This window comes from Notothenia rossii (assembly GCF_949606895.1).
Source record: "Notothenia rossii genome assembly, chromosome: 7".
Taxonomy (NCBI): Eukaryota; Metazoa; Chordata; class Actinopteri; order Perciformes; family Nototheniidae; genus Notothenia; species Notothenia rossii.
Window position 1 is genome coordinate 78,186,613 of NC_136905.1, and position 27,283 is coordinate 78,213,895.

The 27,283-nt window shown below is 38.0% G+C and overlaps 3 protein-coding genes across 4 annotated transcripts in view; all 3 read right to left on the reverse strand.

Moving 5' to 3' along the window:
* The window catches only part of manba (mannosidase, beta A, lysosomal), an 8,364-nt gene extending 3,687 nt beyond the window's left edge, over positions 1 to 4,677 (reverse strand). The window contains exons 1-8 of the mRNA XM_079640851.1: positions 4,403 to 4,677; positions 3,436 to 3,530; positions 3,258 to 3,363; positions 2,576 to 2,746; positions 1,702 to 1,825; positions 1,019 to 1,188; positions 761 to 871; positions 5 to 28 (exon numbers count right to left, since the gene is read on the reverse strand). Of these exons, the coding sequence (XP_079496977.1) occupies positions 5 to 28; positions 761 to 871; positions 1,019 to 1,188; positions 1,702 to 1,825; positions 2,576 to 2,746; positions 3,258 to 3,363; positions 3,436 to 3,530; positions 4,403 to 4,591 (990 nt within the window). The 5' untranslated portion in view covers positions 4,592 to 4,677. The remainder of the gene's footprint in view (positions 1 to 4; positions 29 to 760; positions 872 to 1,018; positions 1,189 to 1,701; positions 1,826 to 2,575; positions 2,747 to 3,257; positions 3,364 to 3,435; positions 3,531 to 4,402) is intronic.
* Positions 4,678 to 6,495: 1,818 nt separating this feature from the next.
* On the reverse strand, positions 6,496 to 14,153 carry LOC307045947 (ubiquitin-conjugating enzyme E2 D2-like). 2 transcript variants are annotated; one of them, XM_079692013.1, is made up of 8 exons: positions 13,746 to 14,153; positions 12,379 to 12,442; positions 11,761 to 11,792; positions 11,480 to 11,557; positions 10,951 to 11,056; positions 10,308 to 10,401; positions 8,288 to 8,337; positions 6,496 to 7,522 (listed from the first exon to the last, which is right to left on the reverse strand). In XM_079692013.1, the coding sequence occupies exons 1-7, from the start codon at positions 13,767 to 13,769 to the stop codon at positions 8,289 to 8,291; spliced, it is 447 nt and encodes a 148-aa protein (XP_079548139.1). In that variant the 5' UTR covers positions 13,770 to 14,153; the 3' UTR covers positions 6,496 to 7,522; position 8,288. The 2 variants fall into 2 exon arrangements, with proteins under 2 accessions (XP_079548139.1, XP_079548140.1); XM_079692014.1 differs by lacking the exon at positions 8,288 to 8,337.
* Positions 14,154 to 14,862: 709 nt separating this feature from the next.
* On the reverse strand, positions 14,863 to 24,985 carry LOC307046113 (RING finger protein 145). Its single transcript, XM_079692296.1, has 11 exons — positions 24,686 to 24,985; positions 23,542 to 23,812; positions 22,887 to 22,995; positions 22,467 to 22,558; positions 21,741 to 21,982; positions 21,198 to 21,376; positions 20,863 to 21,003; positions 19,307 to 19,489; positions 19,046 to 19,193; positions 17,864 to 18,220; positions 14,863 to 16,440 (listed from the first exon to the last, which is right to left on the reverse strand). Exons 2-11 carry the CDS (start codon positions 23,708 to 23,710, stop codon positions 15,652 to 15,654), a joined length of 2,409 nt encoding a protein of 802 aa, XP_079548422.1. The 5' UTR covers positions 23,711 to 23,812; positions 24,686 to 24,985; the 3' UTR covers positions 14,863 to 15,651.
* Positions 24,986 to 27,283: the final 2,298 nt, after the last annotated feature.

The following is a 27,283-nucleotide window of genomic DNA, read 5'->3' on the forward strand; positions in this document are numbered from 1 at the left end:
GAACGAGCTCAACTGTACGGAAATAAACCTGCAGGAGTTGTTCAGTCAGACCAAGAAACACGTTTGGGAATTCAGTTTAATCTCCGTGGCAAATGTGACAATCCTTTAAACAAAAGGGACAGCAATATCTTTAGAGAAAGTGTGAAAATGTACATTTGAATATGATTTTAAGCTTGTGTCCTGGAAACCTCAAGCGAAGAAATTTATAATAACATGTATATCCCAAGAATTTGAATCTCAGCATCCAGATGTATTTTACAACATGGAAGTAGCATTTCAATTTGGATAAGAAAATGTGTTTCCTTTATGGAAAGCATCATTAGGTATATAGTACACTAAAACTGATTGATGATGTTCCACAATAAGAAGAATGGTTGAAAAGTCTCCAGTCACTTTTCAAAAACTTCCAAGAAAAGTTACACCCAAGATTTAGACATTTCAAATTTAAGAGCTTACATTTGAATGGTGAGGTAAAGAAAGCACTTTAAGATACATAAGTGTTTGTGACTAACTCTACACCTCATTTTGAACCCGATTACTTTTCTAATCATCGTGGCTATAAACTAATCTCCTGTTTCATGTCAAATTAAGCAACTACAAATAAATAAAAAAACGGTCCATCTCGCTCATAATTCAGAGTGAAAATGTGTAGGCATCTGGGGATTTAGATTTCGGCAAACAAGTAATTTCAGCCAATTCTACTACTGCAAAATTGTCAGAGTACACTTAAATGTCTAAATACTGCAAGGTGAACTCTGACCTTAGTCTCTGTATTCAGGATCGTGAATCCGTCCTGTAAGCCTCCCACAGTGAGGAGGTAAGATGGCTGCTCACCGTGTCCGTTGGGCCACCACAGCTTCACCTCGCTGCTCTGAGAGAAAAGAAGAAAAAAGCATTAAAACATCTAAGATCTAAGTGTTAAAAAACAAATGTTCAGATTTTACTTATCAGATTTAACTCTGTATTTTGTCATGTATTTAAATAGGCTGGACCAGTTGGGAACTCTGGTATGGAGTACCGTGTTGATGTGTAAGTCAAAGCTTTTCTTGGTCCTTCCTCGGAGAAACTGCATCTGGATGATCTGCTCTGACTCCAGCTCCGGTATGGAGAGCGAGATTGTACCATTTGTCGTCTGAAGCGCATCGACATGAAGCTCAACATGGACTCTCCACTGAGAGCTGCTCACACCTAGACAGATATATATATATATAGGCTATGAATGGAAAAAGGTACACTATTATACTATTTTTCAACAATATATTATAGGTCTCAGATTTATAGAAAACATGTCTCTGAAGTGTTTGTCTGAAATACCAAACAGATCATTGCAGCATCCCATAAATCCTCTGTTTCAGCCCTGTTTCAAAAGTGCTGATTCTGTGTCTGTAGCTTCAAATGCAAATGAGCTGCCCCTCCCCACGCCCCTCTGGAGAGTGATTGGTTTAAAAAACACATTTTATTATCCAGAATTGCTGTGAACTTTTGAGTAAAGTAGTTCATCTGCTGTTAGTAGTTTGTTTAAATGCATTACTTTTTTTTTTTTTCATTAACTTAAAATAAATCTCACGTACCCCCTGCAGTACTCCAACGTACCCGGAGGGGTCCGCGTACCCCGATTTGAGAAGCACTGTGTTAGAGGATACGTTCTTTATGTATTTAGGGTTTTACCCAACAAGACGTTGGCGATTAAGGTAGACGTACTGTAAAGAGGAACGGAGGAGAGCAGGACGAGCTGCAGGACGTCAAACGCCTCCAGACGGACCCCCCTCCATATACCCATGGTGGGGAACGAGGGACCCCAGTCCCAACTGAAGGAGCTCTGCGCCTTCACAGAAACATTGGCTAAATGTGTTATTATTGTGAAAGATTTAAGGGATTTGTTCTGCATGCTTAGATCATTCGTTAAAAAGACAATGCGGAGATCATTCTGGTTGGGGTGAGAAAGGTCAGTGTTTAGTGAAGGGGTAAAACTCAAACAACTAAATGGTAAGCCTCGTCGCATCATTGCCTAAGCCCTATTTTAAGGTTTTCACAAAAAGTTCTGCCCATGAATCAGAACATGCCCTTGAAGCTTTAACTCCCGTTCATTCTTCAATCTGTCGCTCGGTGTCCCTCTCACTTCCTGACCGGTCTTCTTCCTCACTTGAATCAAAGAGAAGAGCTAATGCTTCCCTTGTGGTCGGCCGAGCCCGGTTTTTCATGGGGGCGCCATCTTTGTATGCCTCAGTCAAAGAGATGACTAACAAGAGTTTGGCAGATATCTCAATTTGGCCAAAATATGACTTAGGCAGTTTCTATGAGGCGAAATGTAACAAAACACTTGCACAACAAAAATCAGTATTGCTAGAATCTGCAAATTGTTAAAAAAAAAAAAGCTTTAAGATGCAGATGTCTAAAAGAACTACACATTTATTTATTCACTAATGTAGCCTACATAAAAAAAATGTACAATCTGTGCAGCCTATCAACACGCTATGTCCTATGTTTTGGGATGAAAATGTTTGTGTAATCACTCTGGTTGTTTAACTGTCAGGTTTCCAGAGGAGATGTGAAACGCTGCAGGAGGTAAACTCACCTTTCTGATGAAGTTGACGTGACATTCCCCGTGCTGCACGTCTGGAGGACAGTCCGGAGGAACTCTGTATGCAGAGTGCGCTCTCTGATCGGACGCATAGAGAACTGGAGACAGGAAGCTCACCTTCAGCACGTTACCCCCGTCCTTCAGAACGTCTCTGACTGAGAAGGCCTGCACCAGGAAACGGACGTGTTTGCATGATTTGAATAATGCATTTAGGAAAATGTGCATAGTGAAATGCTTATTTTCCTATTGACCTTAATGTTGGGAAAATACTGAATGTACCCTTCTAATATCAGAGTAGCACATGATAACAAAAACCCTACGTAGCTGTGTACGTAACAGGATTTATGATTACCTAGAAGAGCGTCAGGACTGTTTTAGGCATATGATAGCTATGTGATTAATCTATGGAGATAGGCATATGACTGTCATGTTTATTGCTTACGCAGGCCTTAGCTAATCTGAACTAAACATTGAATACTGCTTTGAACCGATATTCTGCATCTTGTGACAGTAACACCCTCTTGTATATCAGCATGTCAAGGACACTGTTCAGGAACTAGTTGTTCCACGCAGCTCTGTGTGTGATGACTACTTCCATTCTTGCAAGGATAATAAATACATATATCCTGATATTGAAGCTCAAGCCGGTGACAAGTGATGTTTTTCAAACACTTACATATCTCTGAAACATGTTGTCTGTCTCCCCGACACCAATCCCATTGAGCCATATCGACGCTACCGTGTCAACGCCGTCGAAGACAAGCAGCACCTTCTGTTTGGATCTGTGAATGAAGAAAACAGGAGTCAGGAACAGGATACAGAAAATACTTTATAAATATACATGTTTTACTGACCTGAGCTGGGTAGAAACAGTAAATGTGGTTGTGTAATTCCAGTTGTCAAAGGCAACCCATCGATAAGACACATCATTAAACCTGAAATATGGCTCCTAAAAGAAAGTATGGAAAACATTTAGCTAGTAGAAATTACTTTAAATAACTTTTAAAAAGTATTGGTTTTGTTTTACCTGCTGCTGATCGAGCAGCATTTTTCATGACAAGAAAAGAGCAGTAAATCAGGATTTAAGAAATATTGAGATACTTAGATGTCTATTTGAGATGTAGAGTACCATATTTTCATTTCTATTTTGCTTTGCTTGATTATGACTTTTATTTTCATTACAACTTCAACATCAGACCAACATAGTCTTAATCAGCTCCTTTTGATTGTGCATTTCTTTTTAAGTATTTGTCTGTTTACCTGCACTGGACCACAATACCTGTGAGTGTTGCTTTCTTTTGTGAAATAATGAATCTGTTTTGGGCCTGAGAGTAATCCACTTCATTAAACGCTCTAAAATAAAATACTAGGAAACTGTATTAATCCTAAAAGTCGGACAAATAAAGTAAAAGTATAACATTAGCCTATGGGATGTAGTTGGGTACACAAATTAAACTGCTTAAAATTCGATATATCATAATATAATGTAGCAAGCAATATTATAAAGTAGGACATTTCCAACTAAATTGTTGTTAAGTATCATAACCTAAGAACTCTACCTCAAATTTAAATGACCTCACATTTACAATTTAAGTACAGTACCTGAGTAAATTCACTGCCTTCATTTGAACCTCTGCGTATTTTTATTATTACTATAATTTAGAGAAGTAAACCGAAAGTAAAATATCCAAAAAGTGTACTTAAGTAATGCACTTAAAACCACAATTTAAGTGGAATTATCATGAAAACCAGCATCAAGTCTCTGAATCAGGAGTTGGAAATAGTAATACTTCTTTATTGTATATCACATAATGAACCGACCTGGATGTATCCCTGTTTCTGTAGAGCTGAATGAACACATCCGGGTACTTCCGCAGGCAGCGACACGGAACCGTTGGAGTTTGAAAGGCTCCACTTACCGTTTAAACTTAACGTTTCTGAACAAACCCGGGGTAAAACTCCGAACAATAAACACAGCAAAACACTGTAACAGGTCCCACACAGAGTCATGGCTGAAATACTCCTCAAAAGTATGCTGTAAGGGTTCTGTTTTTGTTTCCCTGACAGCCGTTTCCGTGTTGGTCATGTGACCCACGTTGTGGCAGTCAGGTGATATAAGTCTTGGCGCAAAAAAAAAGTTTCTTTATTGAACAATTAACAAAAGACAAAGCAGGTTTAAATCATGTAAAAAAACCTTTGTAACAAGAAATTGTAAATATAGCTAAAATAAATCAATACAAAATAACCCAGTAAACGGACCTATGTGTATATAATGAATACAAACAATTACTACATACACATGTTTTTAAAATGAATGACATTCAAAAATGCATTAAATCATTGATTATGTTACATTTTACACTGATTAGCAATTATTTTTGCATCATTTAGATTTGTATTTCTAAGGTGGGGTTTTCATAAATGTGGCTATATGTAATAAATAAACAAAAGTTGATTTATTCTAAGATTGTTCTTAGTTTCAAATCCAAGCCTCTTAAAAAATAAGTTTTACTTTTATATTTAAGCGAGTTGTAGGGAGTCATAGCATTCCCATAAAATATTTTTGTACATGTGGAAATATTTTCTTTTCTCACTTGTGGCATAATGCCTAAAAACGTAAAACAAAATATATAAAAATATAGGATTTTTAATTTACAATTAATTTCTCTGTAAGTGTGTAGTAAACATTTAGTACATCTTTATATTTAATAGTTGATTTGAGTGTATTCATTGTATAAATAATCACCATCTGCAGTTATTTTTATTTATATAAACACTATCAGTTTTGCTGGAAATAAAACCAAATATGCAAGGGCCATCACAGAAGGGACGTTTGAGACACTAGTGAAATTCCGGTACCACTTTACAATAAGACTACCCTTAGAAAGGATTCTTAACGGGTTCATAATTAGGTTATAAATTAGGTTGTAAGCACTTTATTAATCATTAAGAACCATTTATAAACCAGTTCTAACATAGTTTTCATACATCAACACAGGCTCACTATTTGGTAAGAGGACTAAGCCTTATATTGACTACTTAGCGAGAATCAACTCAGTGGACAACAAATACCAAGGATGCTGGCTGATGAAGACGAAGTAAGCTAGGTAGCCAATATAAGGCTTAGCAGTGCAGATAAATGTGGGCTCACTATTTGGCAAGCAACCGGTCACAGTTGCCCCGTTTATCTCATGTCTTATAAAAGCTTATTAATGATTTATAAAGTGTTCACAACCTAATTAATAAATGAATTAGGTTGTAAACACTTTATTAATCATTAAGAACCATTTATAAACCAGTTCTAACCTGGTTCTAACAGTTTTCATACATCAACACAGGCTCACTATTTGGCAAGATGTCTAAGCCTTATATTGGCTACTTAGCGAGAATCAACTCAGTGAGCAACAGATATCAAGGATGCTGGCTGATGAAGACGAAGTAAGCTAGGTAGCCAATATAAGGCTTAGCGGTGCAGATAAATGTGGGCTCACTATTTGGCAAGCAACCGGTCACAGTTGCCCCGTTTATCTCATGATATCGAAATTCCTTGCCTTTTACAAATCAATACACAGGTGTATCTTTGTCCAATGTACCTGCAAATAATTATTTACATGCAGTTACAGTAACCCACTACTATTGAATTATATTTTTATCAAAGCAGTTGTTGAGTTGTCTACTAGTTAGTGGCATTATTTCATAAAAGCAATGACCTACAAGACATTTAAAAGAAACCACCAAAACAAGGTTTTATTAAGTAAGACAGCTGATGGTACTTGCCCTTTGTAAAAAGGCACAAAAGGTTATCAATGGACGAATCAGTCATAAACACTCAATACATCTCAAAAGGAGAGTGATTTTGCTGTGAATATAAAGACATTAGCATCAAATGAAAAACAAAACAGGCACAACCTTGATTCGTTTTATGTTTTGAGTAACTTTATTGAAGGGAAAACTAAAAAGAAACAGAGCGACAAGTTGATTATCAACCATTAAGCTTTGCATCAATATTTTAGGGCTACAAGAAGACAGTGTTCGAGTGGGCATAAAACTAACAGCTCATCTACTGGCTTCTAAATAACAGAAGAAACAAAAGAAAGCCTTTGAGGGGAACCACAATTGTCCAACTGTTCAGCCTAACAATCCACCTACATTTGCAGAAACATATCAGATATAATAGCCTAACTTTATTAACATGCATAAAATACAACATTGAAGTTCTTATATTTTGTTTGTCTTAACATTGATATATACTGCTGTGCTTCTCTGTACACACTTTGAGTGGAATAAGATACACGTCTTTCCTCAGGTAGTAGAATGCTATACTAAAGATCAGAAAAACAGACAGACATCAAAACCAGCTTCCCAAATATTTCGTTTTAGATTTTGTACTACTTTTAAAATAAGATGCAGCAGATTTATGTATTTGTATCAGTTTGAAACATTACAATTTACATGTATGGCAAAAGACAGGCTTCTCTATAAGTGCTCTGAGGAATCCAGCGTACGGTAAAGTAAAGACAGTCCGCACAGGATGCAGCCAGTCGCATCAGATTCTACTAAGTGTGTGCAGAAGAGTGAATGAATAACATCACCAACTCTTACTGGTGCATGCTCAAGCTGAGTGTTCAGAACCATAATGATTCATATTATTTATTTTTTTTAAACTCCGAACAAACTGGGAGTCGAAACTTCACAGAAACTGGCACGTGTCCTAGAGAGAAAACACTATCTTCTTATGAGCGCGCAAGTGGAAAAAACGAGGGGGTAAAATGCTCTGATTAACAAAACAAAAAAAAGAGGGGAGAAAAAAAGTGGAAAAAGAAAAATCAGAATCCTGTATTTTTTTTTTGTTTGAACCAGCAACAACATTATCCACCAGCTTTCCCAGCGACGCCTCACATTGCATATTTGTGTGTCCAGTCTTTTGCCATTCTGGTGTATCTGCAAAGAGAGAGGAAAAGAAAAATGTAAGCAAGCCAGCATATGACCGGTCAAAAACAATTGATAACTAAAAGTAATTGCACACTTTAATTTAGGATCTTTTGAAAGCACATGCACTTTAGCACATTGCCTTATAAACACAGGGGAAACCAAGATACCATCCTAACATAATGCGTCACGATACGTGTGAAAATAATGGATGCTGACCAAACTTAACTAAATAAAAAAGGTTTATTTTCCAAAATCAAACTTTTACATGCTTGAGTTAGTGGCTATTTTTACATGCTTCTTTGCTACAACACAATTTCCAGTTTTACAAAAAGTTTAATAAGCCTATCGTCAAAAATGCGAAACACACAGGCCTAAGAGAAAGGTAATTTTGAGTCATGCTGAACACATTTAAAAAAAGCTTTTAGTATCTCAACTCCAACATAACACACGTTTAAAAAGAGTTTATACATTGCTTATGCTAGCTGTGACAACAAGGTGTGTAGGTAGCGTTACAGATTATTTTGTAGATTGTGTAGCAAAACATTTTTAAAGATTCCTCACAATAACCACTATTGGATCTATTGATCTGGCATATATGAGCAGTAACCAAAGAGACTCCATCTGTGGAGTCAATACATTTGCAACAAATATTTGGTCAACTATTTACAGCAGGAGGCTAGATAAACACATAACTGGAGATTAGTATAATCACAGTTATGTCAGCGTGACCATCACAAACAACAGGCAAGATGCAGCACTGCCTCGTGACCTTACCCTAAAGCATGGCATACTTCTCTGTCCACTCCTGAGCTAGTTTATTGTACCTGACGGAGTGAAACTAGGTTACACACTAGACTCAAACTCATGACATTTCGCTAGGAGTCTGAAATATCATTACAAATAACGTTTATTAAAAAGGTAGGGTAAGAATGGAGAAACCAGCTCGAGTGCGCTAGAATTTGAAAGTACACAACCGGAAAAAAATCTGCCCCTTCCTTCAGACTTCCTTACAGAGCCCCTCCTCCAACACACACCAACATGACCAATGAGGGCACGAGATAAGTTTGTGCAGATGGAAGGCAGGTAGGCTATCCAGTTATTTTAGTCGGGCCGGCAAAAATGATTGGTCGTGCTTTTTACAGCGCCACGGCTTCCAGAGATTTTTTTTTTTTTGCTGTATTTATTGTCAAAGCATTTCATATATTCATTGCTATCTGGATGTTAAGAGCATTCCATGGAATATAACAAAGTGTTTCTGAAGTTAATTACCTACCCCACCTTTAAGGTACACCTAGCTAAACCTAATGCAGGCTAAGGCAACAGAACTTCTGATAAATCTGTCATGAAGTTTATGAGGTTCAGTTTTTAGGTAATATTGTATATGTTTCTTAAGTCTATTTTTCCTTACAAATGGGCAACTACTTCACTAAATGTCAGGGTTTCTGGATTTATATATTTTTTTTTTTTAAAAGGTAGGAAAAATGTCACACACTTAAGCTCCATATCTATAGCCGCGTTCACACCGCAGTACTTTTCCCACTTTAGTTCCGATATATTTCCGAAATGTCGCATTCACACCAAAAAGAGCCGGAACTAAAAATGTGTTCATCAGAACCTTTTTTACCTCCTTTTCCGTCCCTGCAAGAGAGCAGGTACTTTCGTGAGAGAAAAAGGTTCCTATGTCTGATTGGCTGGGCGGAATACAAACCACGCCCCGTAAAACTCCCAAAAAGTTTTGTGAAGCCGCCATTTTATTATCCTTGCATTAGCATTATTAGCATTAGCCCTGAGCAGAAAAGCTCAGTAGAAGCCAGTCCCCAACTCCGGGGACTTCGGGTGGCAGTATACACCGTGAAGTTGTTTGCGGCCTGCTGGTAAACCCAAAGCAGAAGAAGAAGTGACGTCAGCGGCTTCATTTCCCTAATCCTTCCCCAGGATTAATACAGTCTAACAGCAGCATGAATAACAATTGTAAAACATTTTTAACACAATGGAATTACTATATAATAAGAGATTATATTATGTGAACGCGATCTGTACTTAGTTCATGAGAACTAAAGAGTTCTCATGAACCTTTGTGGGTAAAGTACTGCGGTGTGAATGCGCCTTATTTCTACATCCTTTATTTAGCTGACGTTGCGGCCCTCAGGCCTTTCCTAAAAATGATTGTCATTTAAATTCATGAATGTTTAGGCTCGATCTCTGCATTCTCATCATCTGAACTTGTGCAATGTTTTTCTTTCTGAAGGCTTTTTGTTCTGTTGCTGCAGTGTAATCCTTGACTGTGATTTGTGATTCAATTGCTGTCTTGCTAATGTGTTAAGTGAGAGCGCTAAATATAGGGTCTGGTAAAAGTAACTGTCAAACATGTTCTTCATTGTACATGGAGAAATAGATGAGGAATATTTTTGCACATATAACAAAATACACTGCACAGAAAGTTTGAATTATCCTTTTCTGTGTTTATGTTTGTGGATCAGACACCTGTGTGTGTGTGACTTTACAGCTGCCTGCTGATGCAGTTTGGGGATGATATCAAATAATGACAGTTTTAAAATATCATGGAATGTAGACTGAAAGTAACAAGTCTCTGCAGGACGAATTACACTTCAACAAAACCACAACCTACAGCATCAAACAACTCGTGATTTACTGGAGGACGGTTGTATAATACTGCATTCCTTTTAGCTAGGGGAACCTTATGAAAGAGGAAATGGGAGTGCATATTGCGGAGGTCTGTTCATTTCAGGAGAGAGAAAAGTTGAAATGAATTTAATATATACAAGTAACTTACTTCGGACTATCTGTTTTGTAGACTCGTGCGATCTCTGGCACTAGCGGGTCATCGGGGTTTGGGTCACATAGCAGTGAGCAAATGGAGAGAAGAACTACAGGAAAAATAAATACAAATGTTTTACTAATGAAATACCAAAGTCACATCAAGGCCCTCCGGCATGTCACCCTGGATTGATTGTGTGACGAATGTAATGTCCAGGTGTCTACAATTTAGGCATTAACACAGTCTAAGAGCATGAATAGCGATTATAAAAACCAATTCCAGGATTAACACAATGGAATTACTATATAATAAGAGATTACATTATGCATCTGCATTCATTTGTGTTTCACTTGAGGTTTAAAAACTTGACATGGCTGAAAATGTTGTTTTAATGAGAAAAATATATATATAAATTAATCTTATTCAAATTTAGGATTTTGGTCTAGGGATTTCATAATATATAAAAGACAAACATTTGAAACTTAAAATTTGTTTTGAATGTATATATGAAATGTTGTGTAACTGTCACCAATATGACTTGTGGACCTCGTTTATTTGCTTATCAAAAGTGTTTGTAAGTTTTGTGAGTGAACATTTCAGACTGCTTCTCATGTTATCAGTGACACGACTGTTGTGAAGTACATAGAGTTTTCCGTACCTTTAGAAATAGTAAGCGCAGGAGACCATTGTGATCTGAGAATATCCAGACAAATACTGCCGTTACTGTTAATATTTGGGTGGTAAATTCTTGTTGTAAATGCAACCTGAAAGAGAAAGAGAAAAACAATGAGGACACGTAACACATTGCTGCGTCACACTTCACGCCAAAGTTATCCAATGTAAATTCCCCGACACGAGGCACTGACGCTGAACAGTCAGATACTGGAAACAGGTATTTCTTCATGGGGGTTTGCAACAGGTAATCTGTTTATGACAACTGGGCTTGTTTTTATTTCAGAGGAAAGGTTTCCATGTTGTTTCTCTGGAACTTAACTATGAAATACACCATGAAAAGTTATTTTTAAAACATACATGATAGACCCCAGTGTCTGACATTGAAAAGGTGTTATATTTCTAAGTGGAGAAAAGGCCTTTTGTCATGAGGGATACTTCATTTAAAAAGATGAAAAATATCTTTAAATCTCTGTAAAAGCACAAAAAAAGGAAACTCTGATGATTCAGTTTACCTTGGGGGGTTTGAAGGGGTAGTCTGTTGGAAAATGAATTGTCAAGAAGAAAACTCCTCCCTGATATGGACTGTCACTCTGAAAGAAATACATTTACATACATTTCAGTAAATAAATAATCTTCCTGTTCACAGCTTCTCATCATAAAGTCAAATTTCAACCTTTATCTCGTGGGTATATTTAAAGCAGCCAGGAACACAACACTCTGTGACAAATTCCAACATCATGCTTCTTTGAAAAGTACAAGAGAACAACAATTATGTCATAAAGTATGTACTTACAGGTCCCATGATAGTGGCTTGCCAGTGAAACACTGTGGAGAAACAAAAAGTATAAATGTTAGGAACCAGGGAAAGGTCACAGGTATGTGATCTGACGGGAAGTAGGTTGGTGTTTGCAGCCTACATGCAACACCATTTCCCTTTATAGAACATGTTCATATTCCAAGCCATTTTGTAGCCATCTATTAGTTATAACTCCCAAAGCACTTCTCCTTTAAATAAGGTTCACCGGGATCCTCTGTGTTTTAACCAGATGTTCATATCAACTAATGATCATTAAATAAATGATGGGATTGTTTCCTTTGAAATGTGTAAAGATGCTTGGTGTCCATGAGTGATTGTGTGGAAAAAAACACCAGATTATGTGAAAAATCAAGCATTAAAAAAAAGGTATTTATTTAGCTGTAATCATTCACTTATTGGAAAATGTGCTTATTGTTTGATCAAAAGTGAAGATATATTTTGTATTTCATTGTGGCATACGTGATTATAAACTGAACATCTTTGAGAGTGTTGGTCAATAAAAAAATAAGATTAAGTTAAAGATATAGCCTTGGTCTGCTGGAAATTCTAATTATGCTATTTTCTGGCATTTCAAAGACGTCATTTGACACGTACTGTCATCACCCACTGGGCCGGCAGAGCATTGTGCTGGAGGGTCACGAGCCAGGTCGTTCAGCTCCTGTAACGAGAAGAAGTTTAAAACAATAATCAATTAGACATCATGGTATTAACAGACAGATTGATGAAGAGACTTCACCTGAAATCAATGTGCACTTAACACCCTTGGTATAAATGTCCAAATGGAGAATTGGGAAAGTCGTTTTTTTTTATTGTGAGTTTAGATTAAAACAAATATCCTCCCAATGGATAATGTAAAACAGTTTTAGTTACTTGTCGTGTCCACTTAAAATGTGCGAGTTTGTGATTAAATACAAACAGGTTTATTTTCCTGCTTTTTGTTGTTGAAATTATCTTTGCGATTTAGACAGAAGACATATAAAGACAACACCTTGGACATGGTTTACCATCAGACCTTTTATAACCCAAAGGAGAAATCAGTTTAAGAGTAATTAAAAGGTTGGGTCACAGCAATAATGTCCATGTAGTCTTGTTTGTTTCACAACACTATCCTGGCAAGTGTTGTTATCTCTTGCCCCAACCCTCAAGGTTCATACAGTTCCTCTGAGAGAGAAGGGGGGGGCCACCGTGTTATCCCAAATTAACAGCAAGACGACACCCAAGAACCTTTACAACAGCCTCTAATGTTAATTTTAGGTCCACAGCTCCTTTTCAGCCCCACCCCGGCCTTCTGACACGCAACATTTCACAAGTAAGTTGATGGATTTCTTTGAAAGAAGATCCTGGTAAATACAGCAGAGTGAAGAAATAAAGCATGGATGCGAACATTTCAGGATCTGTACTTCAATCTCATGTTGCCAGTGTCCTCCATTTAAATGCCAGAACACACCCTGTGATGTTCACAGACGCAAAACAAAAACTATCACATACCAAGGAAGTGTATCATGAACTGATCTAGTTTGTGCTATGAGTCATGGGTTCTGGTGGAGTATTACAACATGTAGGAACTATTAACTAGAAGTAATAACAACAAAGTATCTAGTAAAGGCATGAAACTATAACCCAAGGACCATTTATATGATGTGTGTAAAGGTATGAAGTGTTGGGCAGTTAATGAGGCCTCGTTTTTTCCCCAATTCACTTCGTCAAACACACGGAACCTGTAACCGAAACTGCTAATGTTAGCGAGCCATCTTATCTAAAACGTGTATATCGATGAGACTTTAAGACGTGTCCACCAACAGTTAACACTTTCAACTCACTCAAATGTTAACACACAAAACGAGTGCAAACAGAAACTTAAAAACACTTGTTTCACCGCCATGTTCTCAGGGGTACAAGAGCAGCAATGTGGGAGGCTAGCCCGGCGTGCTAACGCCGTTAGCTAAGTGAAATGCTCTTACCTTATGAATCCTTTTCAAAGCCATCTTCTTTCAATGTTTTCTCCTTTAAATTGAAGTTTTTTCCTATCCAAGGCAAACGTGATGTGCCAGGACTATTCCGCGTTCTGTTAAATAACTGACTCTGGGTCAACTCAACGGCCTTTTCTTTCTCGAGCTAGTGCCCGTTAGCTAGCGAGCTAAAACTACGTATGCGCGGAGTTCGTAACAAAGATAGCTGGCAGTGTTCTGCAGCTTATTTTAAACGACACTATCCTTCGATAAACCCTCACTTTACAGCGAAGTTACCAAGTATTTTGTCAGATGGTGTATCCGCCGGTTGAGGCTAAACGAGGTGAAGTAACCACTGTCGACAAAGCTGCTGTTAGCCAACTTGCGGCGATGTGCTTGTGTCGGGGCTTTATGAGCAGAAGGCGGTGCTGCTGAGTGACGGGCGCTGCGCTGGCAGTTCGCTCACACCGCGTTCACACTTCGCCTCGACCTGCGCGAACTCGCCCTTTTCGCGTCTTTACGTTCACTTTGCATGTAATCGCACCGCGCGAAAGAGTTCGCTTCGGCTTCGGTTTGAACGCACCATTACAAAACTGCTTTGAAACAACGACATGTACAAGGACCAGTCTGGACTGGACATGTCGGTGTTTAATTAACTGATCTTTTTATTAAGCACTCGCTTTTTAAATGGTGATGTTATCACTTAAAACAGCCGCTTAATAATTATTTAGTTATTAGTTATATTAATAATGTAAAATAGTGTTTTAAGCATGTTTTATGATTTTCAAGAGAATATATCAAAGTTGCTCTCTTTATTATGTATTTAACTTCACTGCTAAATGTAAACTATTGTATACTTTTATAATTTAATGGTGTTATGTGCTATAAAAATGTAAAACATGTAATTATTGTATTACATTTTTTCAGGGAAACCCCTACAAACAAACATATGATCTGAAAAACAAGAGTACATTACTATCCGTGTGTTCGCGAGGTGCAACACAAAAAAGAACCTACACAAAATACATGTTTTGATGATGATTCTAAATGTATGTGAACATGTCAAATGTATTTGAACATGTAAAATGTATGTGTATATTCAGTTTAAACTTCAGTCAGACTCACTGTGTGCACCTGTCATGAATTTATTAAATCAGTGGCTTCAGTTAAAAAATGAAAAGCAGACGTAATACTTGGAGACAGAGAAGCAGAACAAAAGGCTGATTTATGAATTAAAGAGACGAATGCTGAAACTTCCATTCATATTGCTTTCACGAAACTGCACTACATTGAAATGTAATTTATTAGTAAACATATTTACCTGTAACCTTCTAGAATTTGGTAAATATTGATGCAAGATAATTGTTTCATAGTTGTAAATCAGTTCTATGAATTGTAATTTAATTTCTTTACAGTTGTACAATAAGGGATTTTAACCCAACACAATTCAGTCTCTTTATGGCTACGTTCACACTGCAAGGGATCATTCCTGATTTATTTATTTTTCAAATGTTACCAATATCAGACCTTATTCAAAACCCAATATATGGAAGCGGCCAAAATGATAATTATCCAATAATGCAAAAGATCAAACCAATTATATCAATTATTATAACAAACAAAATATTAAAATTAAATAAAAGTGAACATTTTTAATTAGCATTGCATTGTTTGACAACAGTAAAACTACTATCAGTATAATATGTATTAATGGTGGTTATTTATTATAACGTTTTAGCATTTAGCCTGCAGTCTGAAGGTAGCCCATATTAAACACAAACATGTTATTTCCTTAACATTCATTATACTGTCCAGTAAAAGACCATTTTGATTGGTTAACACAGAGAGAAGGCAAATGTGTTTAAATCCTTCATTATGGAAGATCCCCCTCTGACATCCTCCCAAGGCACTGATGCAGTCAGTCACTGTCCTCTGAGCGTGTGCAGGAGGAAGAACCCTTATGGTTTTCAGGATCCTCAACACAGTCTAAGAATTCAGAGTTTTTATTAGAAGATTTAACTGAGGTTTGGCTGTTCACACCGCATGCCTCAAGATTTTTGTTTGATTCAAGGCTGCATGATCTGGTTGTTCGTTCACAGTCATTGTGTTTATTAAAATCCCTGTTTTCAGGAGAGAAAGCGCTGCTGCTGTCTTCACGTTCTGCTCCATATGAGGCAGATTGGCGCTCTAATGTCGATGGCGGCGGTGAGTCTATGCCACTCTTCTCACCTTCGTTGTGCATGTTAGAAAGAGAGGTATTAGGTGATTCTGCATCTCCCCCTGAAGAGCAGGGGCTCACAAATCCAACAAAATCTCCACTGGAGCTGAAACGAAGACCTTGAACAGCTTCCCTTTGAGTTTCATCTTGTTTGTCTTTACCTTCTCTCGCACAATCTCCATCCTCAAAGCTTTTAATCTCCTCCTGCTGCTCTGCAGGATCTGGAGTCACAGCATCGCTCTGCGTCTCTGGTAACGAGCCGTTGTCCTGGTTCAGATCTTCCTCTTGTTGTGCAGACGGATCCGGCCCCGTGTCTCTGGGAGCTGCCTCCTCCTCTGCAGCGTCTCCTGAAGCTGTGTTTCTCTCTCTGGGGCTGGGGCGCACCTTCTGGTGGCACATGGGGCACGTCTCCTGCACGTACAGCCACTTGCGCAGGCAGTTGCCGTGGAAGAAGTGTCCGCAGTATGTGATCACAGCAGAGCTCATTTCCTGTGAGGGTGAGAGACATAACCCACTTAAACAATAACTAGAGACCAGTATTTAGCTAAAAGCCTTAGTTGGGATTCACAGAAGTCACACCATCACACAAACTAAGCAACTCCAAAAAGTCACTGTTTTTGTTATTGGAGTTTGGTGACTTTGAAGATATCATAGTTAAAAGAAAAAGGGCTGTGTGACAGCACGATAAAGCGGTGAAAAAATGTGTAATATTGCGTACACTTAAACTGAAATGTATTGTTTTAGGTGTCTAAAATATGTTTTATAGAGAGATATTAAATTGTGTTAATAAAGCTGTTTTTAATGCTTGTTTCTGATTTTTATTTTTTGGTTTTTACTTATTTACTTTTTTGTCTGTATTATATATATAATAATATGCTTTATTATATCAATAGGTATATTGTTAGTGTACTTATTAGCCACACTTAAACATTAATACTGTACAGTACAGCACTATTGGACTTCTTTGGAAAACAATATGAGCAAATTAAATTAATACAGTTTAAAAAAAATGTTACCTCTCTTCATTAATCTCCTTTTAAAATTAATTTGTTTTATTATTTACATTTTCTTTAAAAAAGCTACTTGAAAAGCTCTTGAACCAGCGAATGTCAAGGCTCCCCCACACATGTTCTCTGTTATTATAAACGTTTCTTTAGCTGCTTCCTTGACACTCAACCTGTCATCTTTATTGAGGACCAGTTAGAACATCTTAAACCGGTTTGATTAAAAAACAAACGGGCTGGAGGCCAAAGATTCGTGCCTGAGCAGCGAGAGGAGCGGTGCAGCTGAACTGGAAGAGCGAGATCGAGCTGCTCATAAAGTACAATATGTACCCAGTCTATGTTACAGTCGGCATTGTGAAAGAACATTACTGATAATGAACAACATCACTCTATACTTGTGTAGAGATTTTGTATATGAATAGATATATAAGATTGTCAGATTGAACACTGGGTTATTTTGCTTTTGATTGTTTGTGTTCTTTTTCTATATTTCCGATTGTAAAAAAGTAAATCTTTATATTTTGAAAGCTACATTTAGTCTTGTCTTTTTGTCAACAATGTAATTGGATGTCGATACTGACACATCTGTAATGAATTACGCCTGTGCGGCCTTGTCACTGTCTCGTCTTAGTCATGGAAAAAAAAGGTTGATGACTAACAAATGAAGTCATAGTTTTTACAACAGCGTAAACACTGATTGACGATGAGATAAAAACAGAAATGACTGCAGAGGTGTGCCGTCTTTCTTTATGACGTTGTGGAGACACTTTGATTTGAAAGACACTCTTCATGGCCAAATCAGGGTAAAAAAGGGTTTTTGTATTTAAGAGTGTATTGCGTGTTTGTATCCAGATTTTCTATAGTGCTCTGCTGTTGTATTTTCCCCAGTGGGACGGTAGGTGAGTGACCTGGAAGCAGATGGAGCAGACGTCGTTGTGTTCCTGCAGCTGCTGAGCCGTGGCCAGCGGGAGGGAGTTGATCTTTTTCGCCGCTTCCTGTCTGAGCAGGAAGCTCTTCCAGCCGGACTGAGCTCGGAGCCAAACGTTGAAGTACGAGTGGATGATGATGACGGAGGCGCCCATCCAGCTCCACTCGCCAAACAGCGACTCCCAGGTGCCGTACGCCACCACGCACAGTGCCACCACGAACTCCAGCACGCGGCTGACGGCGTTCACCCAGTAGATCACCTCATCGAGGCTCTCGATCGGGTCGCGGCGGAACAGCTCCACCATGAACAGGGAGTAGATCAGCATGGTGCCTGTGACCTGGAACAAACAGGGACATTTTAATCAAGAACAGCATAAATAATGGGCTTCATGTTGGAAATTATGTTGCAGTGTTTCATAGTAGGACTTTTTGATCTATTTTACAAGGTGTATAATATTTTATCTTGTGGGAGACATTTTTTTTTTGCCAGGACTAATTTTCTAAGTTACTTTTTTCAGATGTGTTTGGAAAAAAATGTAAGTGTTAAAGGTGGCGTAGGTAATTTTGGAGAAACCAGCTCGAGTGCGCTAGGATTTGAAAATACACAGCCGGAAAAAATCTGCCACTTCCTTACAGAGCCTCTCCTCCAACACACACGAACGCGCACATGACCAATGAGGGCAAGAGATAAGTTTGTGCACAGATGGAAGGCTGACAGGCAGGTAGGCCATCCAGTTACTTTAGCCGGGCCGGCTCAGATGATTGGTCGTGCTTTTTACAGTACCACGGCTTCCACAGATGACATTTCTTTATGGATTTTTTGTCAAAGCACTTCAGATATTCATTGCTATCGGGATGTTAAGAGCATTCCATGGAATATAACAAAAAGTGTATCTCCAGCCGGTTTCTCAAACTTACCTACCCTACCTTTAAATGTAGATGTTTATGTGATTATAGAATCTTGGAAGTCGTAAGTTGGGAAATGTATCTAGCAATTTATTTTCTTATTCTGAAGAAAAGATAAACAAATAAAAGGTTTTAGCGGGATGATATTTTAAATATTTTTGAAACACGTGATGATAAAAACGTTTTATAACTTCCACTCAACTCTTGTCCAAAAAAAACACATTCCAACTTCCTTCCTTCTAAATAACACATCCTACCTGAAGGGAAGTGAGCATGCAGCTGGACACCAGTATAAGGAGCCAGAAGTCCATGTGGAAGAACTTGGAGATTTTATAAGCCATGTACACAGGGAAAATCAGCAGGAGCAGACACATGCTGATGCCACGCAAGTGCTTCCACACACTCCTGCACAGAAGAGAAAAAGAGAAAAAGATCAGAGAACTTTCTTGGCCTATAACCTCAAAAATCTTAATCTGCATCTCGCCATAATAAATGGTAATGACTGGAGTAGCCGTTACCTGTTGCGGGATGCACCGAGCGCCAGAATAACCGGATCTGTTATCTCGATCATTGACTGCAGGGTGGAAGTGGCCACGATGAAGAGGATGATGCTGAGGAGGAAGGTGCGCTGCAGGGCCTGCATGTCCAGCAGGCCGGTCTGCAGAGCGAGCAGCAGCAGAGTAACACCCTCCGTCACACCTCTGAACACAGCAAGCGTAAACAATGATTATCATCAAAGAGAGGGAAACACATAGGGGCTGGACATATGACATCATTTCGACTGTAAACATACACCCATACAAACAGCGCTCTCTTCTTATGAGTATTGGAATAAATAGATTTTTTTTTTTAAAAGCTCCCTTTTAAAAAGCTTTCATTTTTGTTTGCAACAAAGCTTCATCACTTTTTCCTATTACCATATTGTTTTTACATTGTTTTACTTTTTTGTTTAATTACACAAGTGATCATGTACAAAAGACACCTTAAATAAAAGAACAACAATATTAACTGAAAGTGAAACAGAAAATAAAAAGACATTAACACTGGTCAGAACAATTAATTAAGATTGTGTTGCCACCTGTTGTTGACACTGTTTGGGGAGTAAACAAAGAGAGGAAGTTTTCCAGGAAATCCCTGAGCAAAGTCAAAAGTACATTTCTCGAAAGTCACGTGCCACGTTTGCTTCTAGTTACTACCACCCAGTGGTAACAGGCACAATCAGAAAGAGGCACAAAATAAATCTCAAACTTTCTACACAAGAAGGAAACTAACACACAAATATAGAACTAACCAACAAACAGACATTTAAATGTGCACATTTTATTAAAATGCAATGGGGGTTGCTTTGTAGTGATGAATCTCCATAAAATCAGGTTTACTTCAGATATGAACTTGAAACTGTAAAATACTCTATTGTTTATATATATATAGTATACGATACATTTTCTATACATGGAAGTGAATTGGTTATATATTATCAGCCTTTATGCAGGAAACCTGAATTCAAATGGAAGACTTTTTAAGACCTTTTTTAAGACCCTTTCCATACATTTTAAGACCTCATCGCCACTTGGAGTTTTAACCGGTTACCTTGGCGACACACTTTACCTCACATTGACTATATACAGTATGGATTGTCCTTCCTCCTTATCTTCCAACCATTTGGACGCAGACTTGCATTTCCCCATAACGATGTTGCTTAGCAACCGGCGTAAACGGACCTTTGCGCGCTATCAAGCAGTGAGCGTGAGATGTCCTGTTCAGATGACGTCAAATCCAACGGGATGCCATAAATAAACTACACAGAATCACACTACACACCTACGCAATGATTACATTCAGGCAGACTGTAGAATACAACCTCTTTGGACAATTGATATACTTATTGAAAACAAGCTACAAAATGTAATACCTTGGGAAATGCCGTTTAATACTTTTTAATAGCCTTCATTTTCGCTAAATTGAGTTATCAACTTTTAATACTTTTTAAGACCCCGCGGACACCCTGATTATAACCTGCAGACAGCACAGGACTTAACTATATTAGGATATACTATACACCTGCAGATCTCACCTGTGCATGACGTTCTCGTTCAGAACGGCTGCGTGACCTCCCAGGTAGAACTTGCATAGGTTGAGCAGCCCGAGAGCGAGATAGGAAACCACGAAGGTCAGACCCAGGAGGGAGTACGGTGTGGCACAACATTCAGACACACTGAGGGGTGCAATAAACCAACAACAACAGTTATTACAAACATATGACCTGCCTAATGTCACATACACATACAAAGGAATAATAATCCACATAATCACATCACGAAAGGTGGGAGAAGTACTCGTATCTTTGACTATCTATAACCCACATTATGCAAACTGTGCTTGAGTAAATGTATTTCGTGAAAGGTGCACCTTGTGAGCAGGAAGAAGAGGATTCCCTGATATCCCGCTGCCGAGGATTTGGTGGACATGGTGTCTGAGAACAGCTGGACGACAAAGAGGACAAACCAGAAAACACTGAAGAGCACCGGGACGGCAAACTGGTTCCACAGAGAGATCCCCACAGCCAGGAGTCGGTACAGCTCGATCACCTGAGGGGACGAGTTCATGTGGACAGTGTGAAACACAGGACACATAGAGAAGAAAAGAGCATTACAAACAGTAAGTACAGGATTGGTTTAACCTTGTGTGACAAACCAACTGTGTGTTACATTCGATAGCAAACAATTACAAATTATTTGTATTAGAACACAGGAATGTTGTCGTAATGGAACATTTTATTTTTGATAATTATTTAACACTCATTTTCAAAATAAAAAGTAAACAGTATTGAAACATGGTTAGATGGATGAACAAAGTGTGTCTAAAATAGTAAAATAATCGGAATAGCTCGTATGAGAAACAGGATGCATTGAGAAAGTGCTTCAATATAAATACATCTCAGAATAAGAGTACCTCCAGCTGCAGCAGCTCTGAATAGGCAGCCTTTGCGAGGCGGTACGGCACAAAGAGATGTGCGAGGAGGAACACGGTGATCCCCGCTGCGGTGAGTCCCACGGAGAGCGTGTTGACGGTGAGCAGCGTGGCGTGCCGCAGGAAGCAGAGTCGGGCCAGCAGGGGGAGCAGGTGAGCCGAGAACAGCCACACCTTCCTGCTCTTCATCAGGAAGGCACACAGCGTGCTGAGAATAATCTGACCTGCACAGGAAATCACAAGAGGACCATTTTATGCCTATACTTTATGAAACGAAAGCAAAAAACTTATCTTTATCCGTTCATAAATACTTGCTTACTGCACATACTTTATATTCTATAATGTATTGCATTCTATTTCAATGTAAAGTACTGCTTTATTTGATTGCTATCTTACTATATTTGTATTACAGTGTTCTTAATATAGTTCGCTATCCGTGTTCTTTTTTAAAAATGTTTGTTTTTAATTTGTATGTATGCACAACGACACCTAGTCAAATTCCTCGTACGTGAGAACCTACCTGGCAATAAACCCGTTTCTGATTCTGATTCTAAATGTTCAAACAAAATGAAAAGACATGCCAAACATTATGAATGAAGCTGAGAAGGCTTTTCATTGACATGCTATTTATTTACAGTCCTTTTGAATTTGAAACTAAATGAATGTAAATGCTTCATATTAACATGTGCGCTTAGTTTGTGGACTCACTCGTCATTGCAGAGACAAATCTGTTGAAGGCTAGAGAGTCGAGGTACACCGCTCCTTCATAACCGTACTGCAGCTCGTCACGGACATAATCCCTGGGGAATGAACAGTAAAAAACAACATCCAATTGTTTTAGGATATCTTAAAACCAAACGTTGCCAATATTTTTATTTATTTAGTACTACTAGGTTATTTGAATGTTTTATCTAGACTGGGCACATCAATAAATGACACATTTGAAAATGTTTGCAATAAATGAGGTATAGTCTCAAACACCTATTATTAAAGTGATTTCCTTCTCCACAGACATGCTGGATACACTGAGTATGTCAAAGTTTGTCAGGAGAGAAAACAGATGTTAGTCTAACAAATCTGCATGACTACAAAATAATATATGTAGTTGTAGTATTACTAGAAGCTCACTTTGAAATCTGATGCCCCATGTACAGGAGGAGCGCAGCGAGGATGTGGAGGTAGAGCGTCACAATGTGCCTCAGAGGAAGAACCAACACCACCAAGTTAAGAAGATGCCCTGGAAGACAAATGAAATGCTCATGTCATGTTTTCCGTGTTTTAATGAAGCCAGGAATGAAAATACTAGTCTCTTCTAAAAATCTAAACGATAAACGGCACACAAAGTGGATTCACAAACAATCAATGAAAAGTAAAACAACTTCATGGTGTCAACGTACACTCTCCTGTTTAAAGGTGGGGTAGGTCATTCACTTCAGAAACACTTTTTGTTATATTGCATGGAATGCTCTTAACATCCCGAAAGCAATGAATATATTCAATGCTTTGACAATAAATACATACAAAAATGTCATCTGTGGAAGCCGAAGGGCTGTAAAAAGCACGACAGCCCTCCATCTGTGCACAAACTTATCTCGTGCCCTCATTGGTCATGTGTGCGTTCGTGAGTGTTGGAGGAGGGGCTCTGTGAGGAAGTCTGAAGGAAGGGGCAGATTTATTTTGGCTGCGTACTTTCAAATTCTAGCGCACTCGAGCTGGTTTCTCCATTCTTACCTACCCTACCTTGAATGTAACATTCTCAATATCTCCTCATGTGCATACTAACCAATGTAGTACATGTTCCAGATGACATATTTGTATTTGAAGAGCATGTCATCATTTTTGGCCTTGAGGTGCTCCGTTAGCCCTTCAATGTCACATTTATACAGCAGGTCCAGCACCAGGATGCTCGGCACCCTCAGGGCCACGTTGGCCAGCTCTTCCAATCGAGGCATCTTTATTTGGGGTGGGGTGGGGTGGGGTGGGGGGGGTGTGATGAGTGGAAAGCTGTTTGTGTCACATGCTGTCAGCGCACCTCCTGCTCATCTTCTTGTCATCTGAAAAACACAACAGAAACGTCATGTTTTTAAATTGATTTATATCAGCCAAAGCATTCCAATCAATACAAAAAACGATAGTTATTTCAGGAAACTATATAAGGTTAATATAAATCATAGTAAATCACATTAAATCAAAAATCAACCTAATATATGGTGAGTTAAGAAATGTAGCTTTATGAATATGACATTTCCATAAGGTATTTTTGTTAAAACTAGTACATACAGTAAACTGTTATCAAATTAAAACAGTCATAAGTGATAGTTCAACATTGTCTAAATGCATACAATAAGTTAAACCATAAAACTGATGAATAATACTTTTATGTTCAGTTTTGCAGGAGGTATATTTGTAAAAACATCTGAGATCCTGTTGGTTTGTTTTTAACCTTTATTTATCCAGATTGGTCCCATTGAGATCATAGATCTCTTTTTCAAGGGAGACCTGCAGCAATTAGGTTCTATATGAAACATAAAACAACATAAAACAATAGAGGATATCATACAACATATTTACAAGCTATATTTACATACTTATCAACATTTACAAATAAATACCCATAGTTTCAAAGAGCATTTCACTTAGACTTGCTGAAATCCTACATAAATATCTTTAAATTGCTAGTTTGTGCAATAAACATGTGCATGTGAATGTGATGCAGAATCTAAAGGGTAAAAGTTCAAACTTCATAAGGCACTGTTTGACTTCCCTGAAGCAAACAGGCCGATACTAGCTATACTCACTCCTTAAGCGTCACATTTAAGCCTTTAATCAACAATAGAGACGTGAAGTAGTAATCTTATGAATTCAAACATAATATTCACAACGCTTTTAAGTAGCTAGTGTGTATACAATGACAGTATTTCACTTACTTTGCACGGTGGTACTCATCACAGCCGAACAGCCATATGCTAGCTAGCTGCTGTTGGTTAGCTTCCACAGCGACCAACAGCATGTTTTTCTTTCATAGCAGCATCACACGTAACATATTATAATATTTTTCTATATCTTCTGCTTCTAAAATATAGGTAGAAACAGCCGGCATGTAAACATTTAATTGAAATATCTGAAATTCAACGATAAATGGATGAGTATAGAGACTTCAAATGCAATGTTATGATTCCGCTCGCTTGCGTGGCCACTTCCCGTGTATACGTCATAGCGAAAGTAACCAATGAGGTACAGGTATCCTTGATCTCAAAATAAAATTCGAGTTTTACTACTACTACTACTACTACTACTACTACTACTACTACTACTACTACTACTACTACTACTACTACTACTACTACTACTAGCTACTACCTACTACTAACTAACTACTAACTACTTTCTTAATGATTTCATGTATGGCCTTGATGACTTATTATGACTTAGATCTGCTCCTCTGTTATTGCCTGATATTAGCTAGGCATGGCATCTGGTGTCAGTATTTTTCTTATAAAAGATCTGCCCTTTCAGCCCCACACCCTCTTGATAAAATATACCAAGCTCTCTATAATCTTAATGTTTAAAACCAACAGTAAAAATCAGTTTCTGTCAAGATTTACACTTCATGGCCGACACATCTGGCTATGAAGAACAGATGTTATCATTGTAATCTCTTAGTAAAAGAGATGACTAATATGCATTTCCCGACTGCGTGGGTGAGTCTACAAAAAAGGGGGTTTATCATGTAGTGTTGTTATCTATTGATTACAACAGAGATTTATCACTTTAAAAAAGTCCCTTGTTTCCACTTTGGCTTTTAAACTTCGCTATGAAATAGAAACAACCAATTGAGTTTATCATTAAATAATGGCTTGAGCAAAGGATTGATTTCTCTCTTGCAAATCTAAAATACTGGATCCTCCCAAAACCCCTGATACAGTCTTTGCTAAATATGTTCTGACTTGTTACTCTGACATAAACAAACTGAGTAAGGGCATAAGTGTGCATCATTATAACATGTCAACAGTATGTTTATTGTGGTCACATGTTTGAATATTCATTACATTACATATCATTAATGTATCATGTATTTTGTTTTTGCTGTGTTTGTAAAATGTAATTTTCATGTTTCATTTCAGTTTTATGTGAGGGACTGCGGATGGAAATTAGCTAAAAGCTAAATCTGGCACTGTTACGCTTGACACATTTGAATGTTTTAAGTGTTCATTACTGTGCATTGTCCCTGCTAAATAAACGATTAAATGAAAATAATTTAGCCCACACTTTTATCCAAAGCAACTAAAACATGCCTACAGGAGCAATTTGGGGCTAAGCATCTTGCCCAAGGACACTTAAACATGTTAACTGCAGGGGCTAGGAATCTAACCACTAACCCCCTGATTGGAAGATGTATTTACACTCATTCATGAGCCCTATGCATTGCCTCAACCTGTCACACTTTACCTAAACTGAACTAAGATTTTTTTTAAACACAAGTATTTCCCTTTGAGATTTAGAAACCCTGTAACAACCGAGCAGCATAAAACAGTTTCACATGAAAGAGGAATACACAGACTTGAAGCTAAACAGCAAGAAGTTAATGAAACAAACAACATTCAGACACACATCAACTTACATAAAACGTTGAAATAGGCAGCATTCAGTAAGACAGATGCAATTTGTAATCAGTCCTGGATCCTGCTTTATAATCTTGAATGCTTAAAAAGGGATTTTATTTAAGATGTATCTGTTAAAATTCCATTCACTGTTTATCATATTTTGTATTATTTCTAATATTTTTTTGTTATGTATGCACCATGACATCAAGTCAAATTCCTCGTACGTGTAAACCTACATGTTTCTGGTTCTGACTGTTCACTGTTTTAAAAAATGTTTAAAACCCTAGGCTCATCCAACAATTCAGCCTGAAGTAAACTTACATACAAATAAATTAAAAAGAGCAAGTGGCACAATTGTGCAAGTAAAGTGCTAAAATAATTCATCTATATATGTAAAATGTAAAGAGATAAAACACAATGTAAAATGATATAATGTAAGGCATCATAACATATGTTTATTGTAAAACGACAGGTATAGTAACTGATTTTCAGTGAGTTAATGGCAGAGGATACATTCAGAGTTGTGCAGGAGAGAGTCATCAGAGAGCCTGAAGGCCGGAAACACCCAGACAGCCTCACTGTATGGACTGTCTGTGTCTGCATGCATGCACACCATCTGGGAACACATCACATGCAGCTCACAGAGTAAACTTGTTTCTCCTCATGCTGTCTTGCATTATCTTTGTGATTCATTTCACCAAATGCTGACAGCTGAGTGAGTAAAGCATGACAGTACGACTTAAATATAACACAGATGTGAGGGTTTGTTGACAGTCTGAAAATATGGCGTTTGGCGATGGGTTTCCTGTGTGTTACTTCTACTGCTGTTATAAATATCAGTCTGTTTTTATAGTCTGATAGATAGAAAACAGAGTTATAAAGATGACCCAACAACAACTGAGGATTTATGCTGTTTATCGG